The sequence below is a fragment of the Coregonus clupeaformis genome, chromosome 20 (assembly GCF_020615455.1).
Source record: "Coregonus clupeaformis isolate EN_2021a chromosome 20, ASM2061545v1, whole genome shotgun sequence".
In the NCBI taxonomy this organism is placed as follows: domain Eukaryota; kingdom Metazoa; phylum Chordata; class Actinopteri; order Salmoniformes; family Salmonidae; genus Coregonus; species Coregonus clupeaformis.
Window position 1 is genome coordinate 25,956,582 of NC_059211.1, and position 18,964 is coordinate 25,975,545.

The window sequence follows — 18,964 nt, forward strand, 5'->3', positions numbered from 1 at the left end:
ATTGGTTTTATGGCACCCAACCCACTGCACTGCAAGATAAAGGTAAGGACATGGATATAAAGCCAGGGTGTTTACTCACTTGTCCAGGAAACTCAGAGACAGCCACAAGAAATCAGATTCCTGCTCAACTATGAAGTAAGTACTCCTTAAATAAATAAAATCAACAACAGAAAACAGCAGATTCAATAGAACTCAATGTTAACAAACTCAATTTAGATTAGGGATAGACTTGTGTCACTCTTGATCTTGATGCTTAATAGTTTCTAAAAAGTTTCCTGTTCCAACCCTTGTCTTAACCAGCCCTGCTCAGACAGCCCTGAAGACTAAACTGGAGAAGCTGGAGTGTCACTTCACCTGGGGACTGGAAGTCAGCAGGTACCAGCTGCTCATTCTCAGAGATCACCTGGAGGACATTGGCAGTGACCAGAGCTTTCCATGGCTGGGTCAGATGTACAACTTGTGGGCTTACATACACCACACCCTGGGCTCCACTGATGCAGCCATGCAGTGCCTCAGTAAGGCAGAGGAGGCCTTTTACCTAAACAGTCCTTCAGACAAGATGGGTCCTGGGCTGCTGGTCCACTATGGGAACCTAGCCTGGGTACACTATCACCTGGATAACCAGGCGGAGAGCCAGCGGTGCGTGACAAAGGTTGAGGGACTGCTACGAGATTACCCCTCGCCTTCCCAGGAAGAACTGCACCCCGAGGTGTGTGCTGAAAAAGCCTGGACCCTCATGAAGTTTGACCAGGACAAAAGACAGAAAGCGATAGATTACTTTCAAATGGCTATTAGGATGGAACCTGAGAGAAAGGAGTGGCAATCAAGCCATGCCTTGGCCCTAGACTCAGTTTATCCTTTTCATCCAGACAACCAACAGAAGGAGTCTGAGGTTCTAAAGGAGCTGAGACTTGCCAAGGAACACGATCCAGACAACTTGTATGTAGCAAGTATCTACCTGTTAAGACTTGGCAGGACGAGCCAGGTCAGAAGTGAGGAAGCGCGACAGCTAGCGCAGCACATTTTAAAGAAACCTGTCAGCTGCTACAGTGGTCTTAGACCCTTACTTCAGTTTTACAGGACATATTTATCACACAATGAAGCTATTGACCTAGCAGCCGAGGCTCTGGAAAGACATCCAAATGTTCGCTACCTGAAAAAACATCTAGCGAATTCCTACAAATGGAAAATCTACTCAAAGGAGGACAGTCTGAGGAGGAAGAGCATGTACGACAGAGCCATCAGTCTCTATATAGATGTGATCTCACTCTATCCAGAGACATCACTAAAGGTCAAACTGGAGCTTGCAAGCATCTACGCAGAATCAGACATTGACAGGAGGGAACTAGCCAAGCAGATCTATGAAGAATTACTCGCCAGCGAGCAGGATCCACACAACTTACAGTTACTCTACTTCCATTACGCTAGATACCTGAATTTCCACATCCAGGATCGCAATGCATCAATTGATTTTCACATGAAGGCAGCAGAAATACCAAATCCTAACAAATACGGTAAAAAGAGTATCGACATCTTGAGGAGGATTGGACAACGGGGAAGAAATCGAAGATGTGCAGAAATCTGTGAATTTCTCGAAAACCTTTCTTCTCACAGAATGAATAACAGCAAGGAGGAGAATTAACCAATCAGAAGTCAACCAAATTGAGGGAGCCATATTGTACATACAATGTCTTGGTTTTCTGCTCTTTGGGCTCTTTTAGGCCAGGTTGTTGCTAAGCAAATTGTGACAAATGTTTTCTGTTGTTGTTGAAAGTGCCATGCAAATAAACTATTGACTGAATTTTGTTCATTTTTTTTTGACAAAATAATTCCTCATGACCATAACACTGTTTTTCATAATATTTCCAATGGGGGCAAAATAAGTTATTTATATAAGTGTGACAAACACTTTCAGTGTGTAACTCACAGCATTCACACATTCAGACGAGGACAACATATGCATTCACAGACATCCAAACCAAATCCGACCATTTCCACACTTATTCTGTAAAGATGAGGCATTTCACATTACATCTCTACAAAGGGAAGCACAGCCGCGAGCTGCCCAGTGACACAAGCCTACCAGACGAGCTAAACCACTTCTATGCTCGCTTCGAGGCAAGCAACACTGAAGCATGCATGAGAGCACCAGCTGTTCCGGATGACTATGTGATCACGCTCTCCGTAGCCGATGTGAGTAAGACTTTTAAGCAGGTCAACATTCACAAGGCCGCAGGGCCAGACGGATTACCAGGACGTGTACTCCGAGCATGTGCTGACCAACTGGCAAGTGTCTTCACTGACATTTTCAACATGTCCCTGACTGAGTCTGTAATACCAACATGTTTCAAGCAGACCACCATAGTCCCCGTGCCCAAGGACTCTAAGATAACCTGCCTAAATGACTACCGACCCGTAGCACTGACGTCTGTAGCCATGAAGTGCTTTGAAAGGCTGGTCATGGCTCACATCAACAGCATTATCCCAGAAACCCTAGACCCACTCCAATTTGCATACCGCCCCAACAGATCCACAGATGATGCAATCTCTATTGCACTCCACACTGCCCTTTCCCACCTGGACAAGAGGAACACCTACGTGAGAATGCTATTCATTGACTACAGCTCAGCATTCAACACCATAGTGCCCTCTAAGCTCATCACTAAGCTAAGGATCCTGGGACTAAACACCTCCCTCTGCAACTGGATCCTGGACTTCCTGACGGGCCGCCCCCAGGTGGTAAGGGTAGGTAACAACACATCTGCCACACTGATCCTCAACACGGGGGCCCCCTCAGGGGTGCGTGCTCAGTCCCCTCCTGTACTCCCTGTTCACCCATGACTGCATGGCCAGGCACGACTCCAACACCATCATTAAGTTTGCCGACGACACAACAGTGGTAGGCCTGATCACCGACAACGATGAGACAGCCTATAGGGAGGAGGTCAGAGATCTGGCCGTGTGGTGCCAGGACAACAACCTCTCCCTCAACGTGACCAAGACAAAGGAGATGATTGTGGACTACAGGAAAAAAAAGAGGACTGAGCACGCCCCCATTCTCATCGACGGGGCTGTAGTGGAACAGGTTGAGAGCTTCAAGTTCCTTGGTGTCCACATCACCAACGAACTATCATGGTCCAAACACACCAAGACAGTCGTGAAGAGGGCACGACAAAGCCTATTCCCCCTCAGGAGACTAAAAAGATTTGGCATGGGTCCTCAGATCCTCAAAAAATTCTACAGCTGCACCATCGAGAGCATCCTGACTGGTTGCATCACCGCCTGGTATGGCAACTGCTTGGCCTCCGACCGCAAGGCACTAGAGGGTAGTGCGTACGGCCCAGTACATCACTGGGGCAAAGCTTCCTGCCATCCAGGACCTCTATACCAGGCGGTGTCAGAGGAAGGCCCTCAAAATTGTCAAAGACTCCAGCCACCTTAGTCATAGACTGTTCTCTCTGCTACCGCACGGCAAGCGGTACCGGAGTGCCAAGTCTAGGTCCAAAAGACTTCTCAACAGCTTCTACCCCCAAGCCATAAGACTCCTGAACAGCTAATCATGGCTACCCGGACTATTTGCACTGCCCCCCACCCCATCCTTTTTACGCTGCTGCTACTCTGTTAAGTATTTATGCATAGTCACTTTAACTCTACCCACATGTACATATTACCTCAACTACCTCAACTAGCCGGTGCCCCCGCACATTGACTCTGCAACGGTACCCCCCTGTATATATAGCCTCCCTACTGTCACTTTATTTTACTTCTGCTCTTTTTTTTTTCTCAACACTTTTTTTTGTTGTTGTTGTTTTATTTTTACTTTTTTTGTTTAAAATAAATGCACTGTTGGTTAAGGGCTGTAAGTAAGCATTTCACTGTAATGTCTGCACCTGTTGTATTCGGCGCATGTGACCAATAAAATTTGATTTGATTTTGATCTCTCAATAAGGGTCTAGTTAAAACAAATACAATTGGGATTAACAACCATTATTACCATGGTCCCTGCCTGACCTGCTTGGACTGAAAATCCATACAAGGAGACTGTGCAGACATGACATCCTCAGTCTTCATTTTCAAAACACTGAGCAAATTTATCCGCTGGTGCATAGGCTTGTAGACAGCTGCATACGAGCTGCAGATTTAAGAAATACAATTCAGATTGATTCTTTCTGCAACATGGTCTGAAAATATCTAAAAATGCAATCCGTTTCTAAAATGAAATACAAACACCAAGGGTTCCATATGTAACAGTGTTGCTTCCGTCCCTCTCCACGCCCCTACCTGGGCTTTAACCAGGGACCCTCTGCACACATCGACAACAGTCACCCTCGAAGCACCGTTACACATCGCTCCACAAAAGCCACGGCCCTTGCAGAGCAAGGGAAACAACTACTTCAAGGTCTCAGAGCGAGTGACGTCACCGATTGAAACGCTACTAGTGCGCACCGCTAACTAGCTAGCCATTTCACACCGGTTACACATACACACGTACAAATTTGAACACATTAACGTCCAAGTGAAAAAAGGAAATATTCTGTGTTCAATGGATTGTAGTTGAATTGAAGATTAATTGACTTCTACCATTGATAAAGAGTAGGGTTTACTTCAGGAAGCTGAGGGTTTAAACCAGGGGTTTGAAACTCATTCCACAGAGAGCCTAGTGCCCGTTGGTTTTTCCTTTCAGTTAAGACCTAGATAACCAGGTGAGGGGAGTTCCTTACTAATCAGTGACCTTAATTCATCAATCAAGTACAAGGGGGGAGGGAAAACCGGCAGCCACTCGGCCCTCAGTGGAACGAGTTTGACACGTGGTCTAAACAGACGACATACTACCAGAGTGGATAAGGCTAATATGGTTGTGGATGCCTTTTGGGAACTTCATGAAAGAAAGGAGTTGGTCTAGAGGAGTGGAAACCCTTATTGACATCCCAAAGCTTAATTCCCTTCTGATGTTGGGTCAGTGTTGGTCTGTCTACGAGTTGAGTTCTATTTTCTAGACTAGAGAAACTATTACTGATTAGCCATTGCATTGTTTCACTTTCATTGAAGTCATAAAGATAAAGTTTTGCCATAAACACACTGGATCACACAACAAAGGTCCTTATTTCAAAAACATTGAGAAACTTTATCCACTGGTGCATAGGGTTATGGACAGCTCCATATGAGCGGCAGAGTTTAGAAATTCATTTGAGATTGACTTTAACTGCAACATGGTCTGAAAATATCAAAAAATGCAATTCGTTTCCAGATTTAAATACAAAGGGCCGGGATTTCTAAATCGCCCAAAATGTCCGGGATTTGGCTTTTGCTTTCTACAGTCGCCATTCATTGTGTGCGTTTTGGGGGTTTTGCATTGCTTTGACCTTTCTCTTTAGGTCCCGCCTTCTCACACGCCACCATTGGTCGGTCATGTAGACCTACGCAAACATTGGTCAAACTGCATCTCAATCATTACCCTCACCATGGCAACAGCCAAGAGACAGCGCAGCAGCTTGCTTGTCAACAGTGGCACATGGCTCCAGAACAGCGTAAAAATGCCCAAACGCAAATGTAAATTCACAGACGATTTACAGAGAAAATTCCCGTGTTTTCGTCTTGGTCGGGATCCGTGTGAAGCAGAATGCATGACCTGCAAAGCTGGCACGTACGTGTCAGTGTCAAATAAAGGTGCTAGCGACCTAGAAGCCCACATAAACTCCACAAAACACAAAATTGCAGGTAACGGAGAGAGTTCGTAAGGGAAATTAACGATTAGTTACCGGAGTGTAACTCCAGTTCTATGAGTGGAGCGGAGCCCCATAGGGGAGCTATGCTCCTAGTGGTTTACCCTCTGCCCTAGGGCAGAACAGCCTGAAGCAAAATTATGCACACACCTACAGCCAATAGGAGTACAGGTGTCCCTATATAAGGAACCCCGTTCCATCAATCTGCCTCCCGAGATATTATCTTCAGCGAGACTAGAAAGGGTCGGTAGGGCCTTAAGTCCTATGGGGCTCCGCTCCACTCATAGAACTGGAGTTACACTCCGGTAACTAATCGTTCTATATCGTGGAGCTCCGCCCCATAGGGGAGCTATGCTCCTAGTGGTTTAAGGCGGAGCGAAACGCTCCAAAATGTACTCCCTGCCGAGCCTAACATTTCCCATTCAAAAATGAAAAAAGGTCAAGCCCAGCAATGGCTGTAACCAATTCCCGCAGTAATGCGACTAAGGAACCCATCAGGGCGTCACAATATACCGCGTCATCGGTTATAGACCCGCCCCATCTAGCTCAATGACAATGTCAATTGCTATTGGGCAGATCATCAGAATAGACGCCGTGCTAATCTGTACCAGCAGATAGCCGTGCCTCAATATTCTGTGACAACACTATCGTCCACTAATGTAATGACATCAGTCACTCTACATTAAGTGTCCAACAAACCGCCTTACTCACTCTATGGAACCCATAGATTAGTAGGCAGGAACAAAATATAAAAGTCCTACTATCTGAATCAGATAGATGACCTCACATTCTGTCAGTTCAATACATGTCTCTATGTACTGACCCTGAGTCAAGAGACATGCCACAGATAGCTTTTCATCCGAAGCGGACCTGATAGAGACCTGTCTATCGTCCTGCTTCTCTTTTCTCTAGCTCAAGATTCTCTTTCAGCTATGCTGAGTGCAATCGAGCTCGAAAGGTAAAAAGCCTATTCTTGACATAACACGTTTTCCTAACCAACGCGGACCTGATTGGAACCTGTCCAAGGTCCTGCTCTGTCCTCTCCTTTTAGCTCAAAATCGCCTTTCAGCTCTGCTGAATGCCGACCGAGCTAAAGAGTTGGAAAAAACGTGCCATAATATGTTTCTTCTAATAAAAGCGGATTTATGAACATGATCACAATCCTGCTTTCTTTCTCTGTTTCTTTCTCAAGATCTCCCTTCAGCCACGCTGAGTACAGATCGAACCAAAGAGTTAGAAGACATATCCAACAGATAGAAACGGATAAAAGGAGACGGTGTCGATCAAGACGCCGCTCTACAAATATCCACTACCTCTGTACCTCTGAAGAGGGCAGTAGAAGCTGCTACTCCACGAGTGGAGTGCGCTTTAATACCCTGAGGCGGTTGTTGCCCCGCCGCCTCGCACGCCGTCTCAATGCCTTCACAAAGCCAATGAGACAATCGCTGTTTTGAAAGTGGTCTACCCAATGCAGCCGCACCGTGACACACAAACAGCTGAGGCGATGACCTAATCGCTGCTGTGCGCTCAACGTAACACGCCAAAGCGCGTACTGGGCACAAACAATGAAGCTTTTTTCTCACTCCTCTCCCCATGGGGAGGGGGATAAAAAGCCCACAATTCCACGGTCTGTGATCTATATGCACTGTTAATAACCTTCGGCACAAATGCCGGGTTGGGACGTAACACCGCTCTGCTCAAATCGCCATTAATGGCAAGGCAGTCGGGTCTCGTCGACAGTGCACTCAAATCACTGACCCGCTTAGCGGTAGTCAAGGCGAGCAACAGCGCCGTCTTGATAGACAGCATTTTGAGGGGTATTTGATTCAATGGCTCGAACGGCGACTTACATAGCGCTTCGAGAACCAAAGCCAAATCCCATCGGGGCAGCGTAGCTCTAGGCATTGGCCTAAGACCAATAGGAGCAGAGCTCCCCTATGGGGCGGAGCTCCACGATATAGAACCCACCCGGGTCGCTAGTGGACGAATCCTCAGAATAGACGCCGTGCCAATCTGTACCAGCAGATAGCCGTGCCTCAATATTCTGTGACAACACTATCATAGAATGACCTCAGTCACTCTACATTAAGTGTCCAACAGACCGCCTTACTCACTCAATGGAACCCAGAGATTAGTAGGCAGGAACAAAATATAAGTCATACTATCTGAATCAGATAAATGACCTCACATTCTGTCATTTCAATACATGTCTCTATGTCCTGACCCTGATTCAAGAGACATGCCACAGATAGCTTTTCATCAGAAGCGGACCTGATAGAGACCTGTCCATCGTCCTGCTTCTCCTTCCTCTAGCTCAAGATTCTCTTTCAGCTATGCTGAGTGCGATCGAGCTTGAAAATTAAAAAGCCTATTCCTGACATAACACGTTTTCCTAACCAAGGCGGACCTGATTGGAACCTGTCCAAGGTCCTGCTCTGTCCTCTCCCTTTAGCTCAAAATCGCCTTTCAGCTCTGCTGAATGCCGACCGAGCTCAAAGAGTTGGAAAAACGTGCCATAATATGTTTCTTCTAATAAAAGCGGATTTATGAACATGGTCACAATCCTGCTTTCTTTCTCTGTTTCCTTCTCAAGATCTCCCTTCAGCCACGCTGAGTACAGATCGAGCCAAAGAGTTAGAAGACATATCCAACAGATAGAAACGAATAAAAGGAGACGGTGTCACCCAAGACGCCGCTCTACAAATATCCACTACCTCTGTACCTCTGAAGAGGGCAGTAGAAGCTGCTACTCCACGAGTGGAGTGCGCTTTAACACCCTGAGGCGGTTGTTGCCCCGCCGCCTCGTACGCCGTCTCAATGCCTTCACAAGGCCAATGAGGCAATCGCTGTTTTGAAAGTGGTCTACCCAATGCAGCCGCACCGTGACACACAAACAGCTGAGGCGATGACCTAATCGCTACTGTGCACTCAATGTAACACGCCAAAGCGCGTACTGAGCACAACGGTAGTCAAGGCGAGCAACAGCGCCGTCTTGATAGACAGCATTTTGAGGGGTATTTGATTCAATGGCTCGAACGGCGACTTACATAGCGCTTCGAGAACTAAGGCCAAAACCCATCGGGGCAGCGTAGCTCTAGGCATTAGCCTAAGCCGTTGCATTCCCAATAAAAACGTTTCACTAATGTGTGATTGAACGTTAAACCCTTCATGACCAGCTGAAATTGCCGCTGCAACACTCGAATGGTGGATGGCGATTTCTGCTTATCAAACATAAACTTTCGGCCACGGGCAGTGCGCGAATGCGTCTCTTCCCAATGGCGGATCGTCCTGTTGTCTCAGGGAGAAACTTGACATGAGATCTGCCTCTACGTTCAAGTAGCCCGGAATGTGCGCTGCTCTCAACGAGCGAAGGTGCTTGTGCACCCACAGCCACAATTCCTCTGCCGCCCGATGGAGGGCAGGAGACCTGACCCCTCCCTGGCGATTTATGTGAGCTACTGTGGTCCGGTTGTCTGATCAAACCAACACATCGCGACCCCGAAGGGTAGACGCGAAGTGGTTAAAAACCAGTTGAACCGTTTCCAACTCCATGAGGTTTATGTGCCGACCTGGTTGAGGCCATGCACCACCTATCGCTTGAGACTGACATGTCCCTCCCCATCCAGTTAGACAGGCTTCTGTATACACTGGAATGTAGGATGGCACCTTGCCCATCGGGACCCCGTGCGTGAAAACGCACGGGTTCCTCCAATAGTCCAGGTCTGCTCTTAGCGAGAGAGGAACCACCACCAACCGATGACGTTGACGCACTGGGTCTAGTCTTAGTTGGAGCGAACCACCGCTGTGTTCTGCGCATGTGCAGAAAACCCCAGCGGGACCACAGGGTGGGCTGCCGACATGAGACCCAAAAGTGACATGATCGATAGCGCCGTTACTGTGTAATTCGGACGACACTCCCTCAGGGCTAGTACCAATGCTGCCCTTCGAGGGTCCGAAATTCGCGCCCTCATCATTACAGTGTCTAGCTGTAGTCCCAGGTAGACTATCTGATGACTGGGCCAGGGTGCGCTCTTTTTCCAATTCGCAGCGAACCCCAGACGCGTGAGATGAATCACTGTCTGTGTCGTGTAAGTAAACGTCAGCTCTGCTGACGGGGCGAAAACCCGCAGGTCGTCTAGGTAGGCTAATATCCTTATCCCTTGACAACGCAGCGGTTCCAATGCCGCCTCCACACATTTGGAAAACGTTCGAGGTGCCAGGACGTACCCAAACGGCATCCTCTTGAACTCGTACGCCCCCCTCTATGGCCCACGCCGCCGCTATTCCCCAGCACTGGGTTGGTGAAATAGCCCAAGGTGGGCCCCCTTTGAAAGGGAGAGGACACATCAGCTCGTTCTGGGTGAATCGGGGGCTTTGATACGATGGTTACGACCGTAACTCCAGTAATCTTGCCCTCCGTGAACGCAGCACGGGTCTGAACTGCACTGTCTGAGGTACTGGCCTGAGACAGAGCGCTCTTCCCAGAAAGCGATTGCGTCATCATGTCATTGTCTGACTGAGACTGCCGCTTGGCATGAGACTTATCCTTTACAGAACTCAACAGAATCTGAAAGGTGTGATCTCTGACTGATACCACACGGTGGTGCCACAATGCCTCTTTACTGTTCCTAAGCGGCTGTTCAACGACACACTCAATGTGTGGTGAGCTGCGCTCAGAGCCATGGGCATTGATACGTTCAGAATAAGCCGGAGGCGTCCATACCTTGGTTATACCTGTAACCCTGGTATTCCCGCTCTCCGTGAACGTCGCACGGGTCTGAACTGCGCTGACTGAGGCATTAGCCTGCAGCAAGGCGTCATTCCCCGGCTAGCGGCTGCGTCTTCATGTCACATTGGGACAGAGACAGCTGCCTGCTGAATGTGAGGTATCCTTGAGATAAGCCAAGACGGTGTCTTGGTATCTTTCCTTCCTTCACCTCCTGTGTGCGTTCAGCTCTGCACCTCTGGTGGGCTGAACTACGCTCAGTGTGGTGAGTATTAGCGCGTTCAGAAAGAAGTGGGGGCGCCGATACACTGGGAAACTTCGTCACCGTGGTAATCGGGCCCTCCGTGAACGCAGCATGGGTCTGAATCGCACTAACCGAGACCTTAGTCTGCGATAGTGCGCCATCCTAACTAGCGGCTGCGTCATCATGTCTCCTGACTGAGACTGCAGCCTGCTATGAGAGGCACTCACTACAGTACTCCTTGGAGTCTGTAATGTGAGGTCTCTTTGAGATAAACCAAGACGGCGTCTAGGTATTATTCCTCCTTTCACCTCCTGTGTGCGTTCAGCTCTGCACCTCTGGTGGGCTGAACTACACTCAGTGTGGTGAGCCTGGGCGCGTTCAGGAAAAGGTGGGGGCGCCGATACACTGGGCACCTTCGTGACCGTGGTAATCGGGCCCTTCTTGAACGCAGCATGGGTCTGGGTCGTACTAACAGAGACCTTAGTCTGTGATAGTGCGCCACCCCCAATGTGGTTATTATCAGCGCGTTCTGAGAGAAACGGGGGCGCCGATACGTGGTTACGCCCGTAACCGTAGTAATCAGGCCCTCCATGAACGCAGCACGTGTCTGAACTGCACTGACTGAGGCGTTAGCCTGAGACAGAGCGCCGTCCCGGATAGCGGTCGCGTCATCATGCCATTATCTGGCTGAGACTGCAGCCTGCTATGTAAGACACTCACTACGGCACTCCTAGGAGTCTGTAAAGTGAGGTCCTATAAGGTACACTTAATACCTTTTATATACCTGCCTTATGTGTGCATTCAGCAACGCACCATGGTGGGCTGAGCTGCACTCATAGTGGTAAGAGAGAGAGCGAGAGTGAGGAAGGTCGAACGCTCTCGGATGTATTATGGAAAAGGGGCTCTTTCTTGACAGTGTCAAGTAGAGCCAACTCTTTATTACACACATCAACAAAAAACATTCTCCTCCATACACTCAACGGTAGAGTGGGGGGGGGACAGTGGGCTCGGTCACAGCGGGCGCTGTGCCGTCTTCCGTTCTCTCCCCCTCGCCTGTCATAAACGGCGTCTCCTCTGGCCGCCCTTCGGGTGATGTCAGGATGACGCTTTAATGACCTCTCTCGCCGGCACCTCTGGCGCTGAAGGGGGGGGCGAGGCCCGCTCCCTTGCTGCTGGAGGCCGCCGTCTGACGCCAAGTTGTAGCGAGAGTAGCGGCCGCCCTTCCTCATATCCACTTCCGGGTTGGAGGGAATGGGGGGCAGCTTAATCTCCCGCTGTTTAGTAGCCCACTCAATGAGACCTGAGAATTCAGGCACAGAGAGGCTGTGGCGTCATCATCCAGGGATGTAATGACCTCACAATTTCCCGAAGGAAAAGGGGGTGTTAAACATCTGGGTCAGTGTAATGAATTGTTCCAATAGAATATTCATTTTTTCCCCAATAGCCCTGTCATCTCCTGAGTCAGTGCCCTCAGATGATGCCTCAGCTGAGACTAACACTGATAGCACATCCTCAAGAGGAATATCCTCCCTAAAAATGCCCAATGCTGCTTCCACTCCTTCAAAAAGGGAGGGCGCAGCTGGCGCATAGTGGGGGATTGATGAAGCTGTCCCTGGCGTGCTGTGCCCCTCAACCCACGAAACAATGTCGGGGGGGGTCGACAGCCGCCAAGGGGAACAGCGACATTGAGCTCTGAAAAGAGCTTTTGTAAAATGCTTATCTTGGATAAGCTTGGTGTGCTCATTTAGGAAGACGTTGATGGCTGGATATCAACGACGAAAATCTTCCTGAGTCTTCGTAAGGCTTCTTCTCTAGTCCAGTCGCTGAAGATAATGGGAGATAATGGGAGGGAGATTGATGGAACGGGGTTCCTTATATAGGGACACCTGTACTCCTATTGGCTGTAGGTGTGTGCATAATTTTGCTTCAGGCTGTTCTGCCCTAGGGCAGAGGGTAAACCACTAGGAGCATAGCTCCCCTATGGGGCGGAGCTCCACGATATAGAACTGACTATTTTGTGAGAGCAGGTAAAACAGAAGACGCTGTTACTGCTGCAGAGGGACTTTTTGCATTCCACACCACGAAGCATCACAATAGCTACAGATCAATGGACTGCACGTCTGCCTTGTTAAAAAAGTATTTCCCTGATTCCGAGACTGCGCGAACATTTTCAAGCGCTCGTACTAAGACCGATGCAATTGTTAAAGCTGTGATAGCACCACATTCTGTCGACATAGCTCTGAAAGCACTAGAAGACATACCTTACTGTGGTGTTTCTACTGATGGGAGCAATCACGGTGCTGTGGAAATATTCCCTCTGCTTATTCAGTATTTTGATTGGAAGAATGGTGGCGTGCAAAGTAAATTAGTCTAAGTTAAAAACACTCCAAATGAGACAGCTGATACGATCGCGCAATACATCAAAGAAACACTGCAAAAGAATGGGATTTTTTCCAAATGTATTGCATTTACAGGTGACAACTGCAATACAATGTTCGGGGGAATCCGGAGTGATGAAGAAGGAAATAATGTTTTCGCAAACTTAAAGAAGTCATTGCAGAACAAGTCTTTAATCAGTGTGGGCTGCCCAGCACACGTCTTGAACAATTGTGTTCATTACGGGGCAGACACACTAGATGTCGATATTGAGAACATCATCTTCAAAATATGTCAATACTTTCACATCTACACTGTGCGCACAGAGAATCTGAAGGAGTACTGTGAATTTGTTGATGTTGAATACAGAAGTCTCCTTTCTCACAGCAAGACGCAATGGCTGTCATTATTCCCAGGTATTGAGAGGCTGCTACAGATGTTTCCAGCCTTGAAAGCATTATTTTTGTCACAGGAAAATAAGTTTTTTTGAAGATGAGTTCAGTAAAATGTACCTCTGGCACATGCACTCACTCGTGTGTGTTTCATTCACACATTCAGGAGATGGAAAGGGAGAGCAATTCAATTGTGGAAGTGAATAACTTTTTGAACACACCATGCTTCTTGAACGCAAGACCAATAACTTAATGTCCCTTAAATTTAAGGGACTATTGGCACAAAAGCACAAGGATGGACTTTTCAGTGCTCAAGTACAGGGTCTGTACAGTTCATTACATTTTACTCATTTAGCAGACGCTCTTACCCCCGTGGGAATCAAACCCACAACCCTGGCGTTGCAAACGCCATGCTCTACCAACTGAGTTACATCCCTGCCGGCCATTCCCTCCCCTACCCTGGACGACGCTGGTCCAATTGTGCACCGCCGCATGGGTCTCCCGGTCGGGGCCGGCTATGACAGAGCCTGGATTAGAACCAGGATCTCTAGTGGCACAGATAGCACTGCGATGCAGTGCCTTAGACCACTGCGCCACTCGGGAGGTGCCTGGAGTATCTGGAGAAATGGATGACACCCATGGAGGAGTTCTCCTCTTTCATGTGGATGGATCTGAGTGAGACACCTGACTGGAATGACATAGAAGCCTGTATCAAACACCTGGGAGAAAAGGGGGTGCCAATTGATGATGCAAAGTGCTTTGATCAGGTCACCAACCTAAAGAAATTCACAGAAAGGTGTAACAGTGATGGAGAGTTCAGTAATCTGCAAGCACACAAGGCGGTGACCCGATCTTGTAGGTTCATGCTCTACAACATTCGGAGAGTACGACCCTGCCTTACACAGGAAGCGGCACAGGTCCTAATCCAGGCACTTGTCATCGCCCGTCTGGATTACTGCAACTCGCTGTTGGCTGGGCTCCCTGCCTGTGCCATTAAACCCCTACAACTCATCCAGAAGGCCGCAGCCCATCTGGTGTTCAACCTTCCCAAGTTCTCTCACGTCACCCCGCTCCTCCGCACACTCCACTGGCTTCCAGTTGAAGCTCGCATCTGCTACAAAACCATGGTGCTTGCCTACGGAGCTGTGAGGGGAACGGCACCTCCGTACCTTCAGGATCTGATCAGTCCCGACACCCAAACGAGGGCATTGCGTTCATCCTCCTCTGGCCTGCTGGCCCCCCTACCTCTGCGGAAGCACAGTTCCCGCTCAGCCCAGTCAAAACTGTTCGCTGCTCTGGCACCCCAAAGGTGGAACAAGCTCCCTCACGACGCCAGGACAGCGGAGTCACTCACCACCTTCCGGAGACACTTGAAACCTCACCTCTTTAAGGAATACCTGGGATTGGATAAAGTAATCCTTCTACCCCCCCCTTACCACACCCCAAAGAAAAAAAGAAAAAAAACATATTGTAAAGGGGTTATCCCACTGGCTATAAGGTGAATGCACCAATTTGTAAATCGCTCTGGATAAGAGCGTCTGCTAAATAACGTAAATGTAAGTGGACCAAATATTTTGAAAGGTCCAAAAGCATAGATTTTCATTCAGAGCTACTGAAGATTGCACAGTTTTTCTTTGCTATTCCTTCTCACAATGGAAATGTAGAGTTTTTTCACTGATGCAAAGCCAGTGGACAAAGGAATCACTTGTCTGTTGAGTCACTGAAGGGGCTTCTGTGTACACAATACAACTTTAAAAACATGTCTTGCAAAGACTTTCATGCCTACTTGATTGGTAATCAAGGACTGTTGGGAAAGATTCGATCTTTGGGAAAGTATACCAGAGAGCATCAGGAGGACTGACATTATTTTTGACTGAAATAGTGGATTTTTTTATGACAACTGTTTTTTAAAAATGTTATTTTAACCTATGGCAATGAAAAGAAAGTGTCATGTAAAAGGTGTTAAAAGCTAAACTATTTTTTTGTTTTTGTTTGTTATTATTCTATTGTTGAGGGCCAACAGTTGAATGGAAAGGATGTATTACTTTATGTATTAAAGTTCAATAACATAGTTGCATGGTTGTGAACGCATTTGTATTTACCACCCACTGCGGGTGACCGTCTGCCTCCCGCTCCCACTGTCCTCTTTTTTGAAAACTAAAATATGGTCACCCTAAATAATCTCGCTCTTATCCATAATAATCTCATCATGTAGGTAGCCTACCCACACTGTATCCGCAAGCTGTTAGCTAGAGCGCATGCGCCAAAGCCAGAGTGGGTACATCTGCTATATAACGTCACAGTTTTTGTGACAAAACCATCAGTAGAGTTGAGAATGCGATAGAAACCAATTGAACTTGTTTTTCTGTACATGGGAATTTAACGGCAAAATACATCTTTATGTGCACTACATCATCCCTCACAGCCTTTTATCTGCAATAAGTCCATTTGATGGAAACACATCCCTGGTGGGAAAATGGCCTTATAGTTTCATGCAGATTTTAGAATATTCACATGATTGGTTCTGTCACCAATTGGATGGAAACCTAGCTACTCTCACTTACTCTCACTAAAAAGCATATTTCATATGCTGGTATTCACAGACAATTTAACTACACCAAGAATATGCTGTAATATACTGTATATCTTGTCCAACTACATACTTGATTTCAAAGATCAAAGTTGAATGTTAAAACAGGGCAATTACTGTATATCATTTGGGCCAGTAAGTACAATTGTATACTGAACTAAGTGCATAGTTTACCATTTAAAACATTATATATACTGCAGTTCATTCTCTTTGTTGGAAAATAAATGAGAGCAATGTCTACGGTCAGTCACCTATACATTTACATTTTTACATTTTAGTCATTTAGCAGACGCTCTTATCCAGAGCGACTTACATGAGCAATTAGGGTTAAGTGCCTTGCTTAAGGGCACATCAACAGATTTTTCACCTTGTCGGCTCTGGGATTAGAACCAGCGACCTTACCCACTCTTACCCACTAAGCTACCTGCCGCCCCCTGGCTTTATATCCATGTCCTTACCTTTATCTTGCAGTGCAGTGGGTTGGGTGCCATAAAACCAATGTTCACCTCCACGTAATGCTTGCACTCTGCTTTCCATTTCAGCATGTCGGTATAAGCTTTCAATGTGTGTGTTTCTGTTTGCTGAAATGGAAAGCAGAGTGCAAGCATTACGTGGAGGTGAACATTGGTTTTATGGCACCCAACCCACTGCACTGCAAGATAAAGGTAAGGACATGGATATAAAGCCAGGGTGTTTACTCACTTGTCCAGGAAACTCAGAGACAGCCACAAGAAATCATATTCCTGCTCAACTATGAAGTAAGTACTCCTTAAATAAATAAAATCAACAACAGAAAACAGCAGATTCAATAGATCTCAATGTTAACAAACTCAATTTAGATTAGGGATAGACTTGTGTCACATTAACATTAATCTTGATGCTTAATAGTTTCTAAAAAGTTTCCTGTTCCAACCCTTGTCTTAACCAGCCCTGCTCAGACAGCCCTGAAGACTAAACTGGAGAAGCTGGAGTGTCACTTCACCTGGGGACTGGAAGTCAGCAGGTACCAGCTGCTCATTCTCAGAGATCACCTGGAGGACATTGGCAGTGACCAGAGCTTTCCATGGCTGGGTCAGATGTACAACTTGTGGGCTTACATACACCACACCCTGGGCTCCACTGATGCAGCCCTGCAGTGCCTCAGTAAGGCAGAGGAGGCCTTTTACCTAAACAGTCCTTCAGACAAAATGGGTCCTTGGCTGCTGGTTCACTATGGGAACCTAGCCTGGGTACACTATCACCTGGATAACCAGGCGGAGAGCCAGCGGTGCGTGACAAAGGTTGAGGGACTGCTACGAGATTACCCCTTGCCTTCCCAGGAAGAACTGCACCCCGAGGTGTGTGCTGAAAAAGCCTGGACCCTCATGAAGTTTGACCAGGACAAAAGACAGAAAGCGATAGATTACTTTCAAATGGCTATTAGGATGGAACCTGAGAGAAAGGAGTGGCAATCAAGCCATGCCTTGGCCCTAGACTCAATTGATCCTTTTCATCCAGACAACCAACAGAAGGAGTCTGAGGTTCTAAAGGAGCTGAGACTTGCCAAGGAACACGATCCAGACAACTTGTATGTAGCAAGTATCTACCTGTTAAGACTTGGCAGGACGGGCCAGGACAGAAGTGAGGAAGCGCAACAGCTAGCGCAGCACATTTTAAAGAAGCCTGTCAGCTGCTACAGTGGTCTTAGACCCTTACTTCAGTTTTACAGGAGATATTTATCACACAATGAAGCTATTGACCTAGCAGCCGAGGCTCTGAAAAGACATCCAAATGTTCGCTACCTGAAAAAACATCTAGCGAATTCCTACAAATGGAAAATCTACTCAAAGGAGGACAGTCTGAGGAGGCAGAGCATGCGCGACAGAGCCATCAGTCTCTATATAGATGTGATCTCACTCTATCCAGAGACATCACTAAAGGTCAAACTGGAGCTTGCAAGCATCTACGCAGAATCAGATATTGGCAGGAGGGAACTAGCCAAGCAGATCTATGAGGAATTACTCGCCAGCGAGCAGGATCCACACAACTTACAGTTACTCTACTTCAATTACGCTAGTTACCTGCATTTCCACATCCAGGATCGCAATGCATCAATTGATTTTCACATGAAGGCAGCAAAAATACCAAATCCTAACAAATACGGTAAAAAGAGTATCGGCGTCTTGAGGAGGATTGAAGAACGGGGAAGAAATCAAAGATGTGCAGAAATCTGTGAATTTCTCAAAAACCATTCTTCTCACAGAATGAATAACAGCAAGGAGGAGAATTAACCAATTAGAGGTCAACCAAATTGAGGGAGCCATATTGTACATACAATGTCTTGGTTTTCTGTTCTTTGGGCTCTTTTAGGCCAGGTTGTTGCTAAGAAAATTGTGACAAATGTTTTCTGTTGTTGTTGAAAGTGCCATGCAAATAAAACTATTGATTGAATTTTGTTCATTTTTTTTTGACAAAATAATTCCTCATGACCATAACACTGTGTTTTTCGTAATATTTCCAATGGGGGCAAAATAAGTTATTTATATAAGTGTGAGAAACACTTTCAGTGTGTAACTCACAGCATTCACACGAGGACAACATATGCATTCAGACATCCAAACCAAATCCGACCATTTCCACTTATTCTGTAAAGATGAGGCATATCACATTACATCTTTCAATAAGGGTCTTGTTAAAACAAATAAAATTGGGCTTAACAACCATTATTACCGTGGTCCCTGACCTGCTTGGACTGAAAATACATACAAGGAGACTGTGCACACATGACATCCTCAGTCTTCATTTTCAAAACACTGAGCAAATTTATCCGCTGGTGCATAGGCTTGTAGACAGCTGCATACGAGCTGCAGATTTAAGAAATACAATTCAGATTGATTCTTTCTGCAACATGGTCTGAAAATATCTAAAAATGCA

At 46.9% G+C, this 18,964-nt stretch overlaps 2 protein-coding genes across 2 annotated transcripts; both read left to right on the forward strand.

Moving 5' to 3' along the window:
* Positions 1 to 99: 99 nt before the first annotated feature.
* LOC121532847 (interferon-induced protein with tetratricopeptide repeats 5-like) lies at positions 100 to 1,801 on the forward strand. The gene is made up of 2 exons (XM_041838640.1): positions 100 to 135; positions 301 to 1,801. The coding sequence occupies exons 1-2, from the start codon at positions 131 to 133 to the stop codon at positions 1,640 to 1,642; spliced, it is 1,347 nt and encodes a 448-aa protein (XP_041694574.1). The 5' UTR covers positions 100 to 130; the 3' UTR covers positions 1,643 to 1,801.
* Positions 1,802 to 16,749: 14,948 nt separating this feature from the next.
* LOC121532846 (interferon-induced protein with tetratricopeptide repeats 5) lies at positions 16,750 to 18,481 on the forward strand. The gene is made up of 2 exons (XM_041838639.2): positions 16,750 to 16,809; positions 16,980 to 18,481. Exons 1-2 carry the CDS (start codon positions 16,805 to 16,807, stop codon positions 18,319 to 18,321), a joined length of 1,347 nt encoding a protein of 448 aa, XP_041694573.2. The 5' UTR covers positions 16,750 to 16,804; the 3' UTR covers positions 18,322 to 18,481.
* Positions 18,482 to 18,964: the final 483 nt, after the last annotated feature.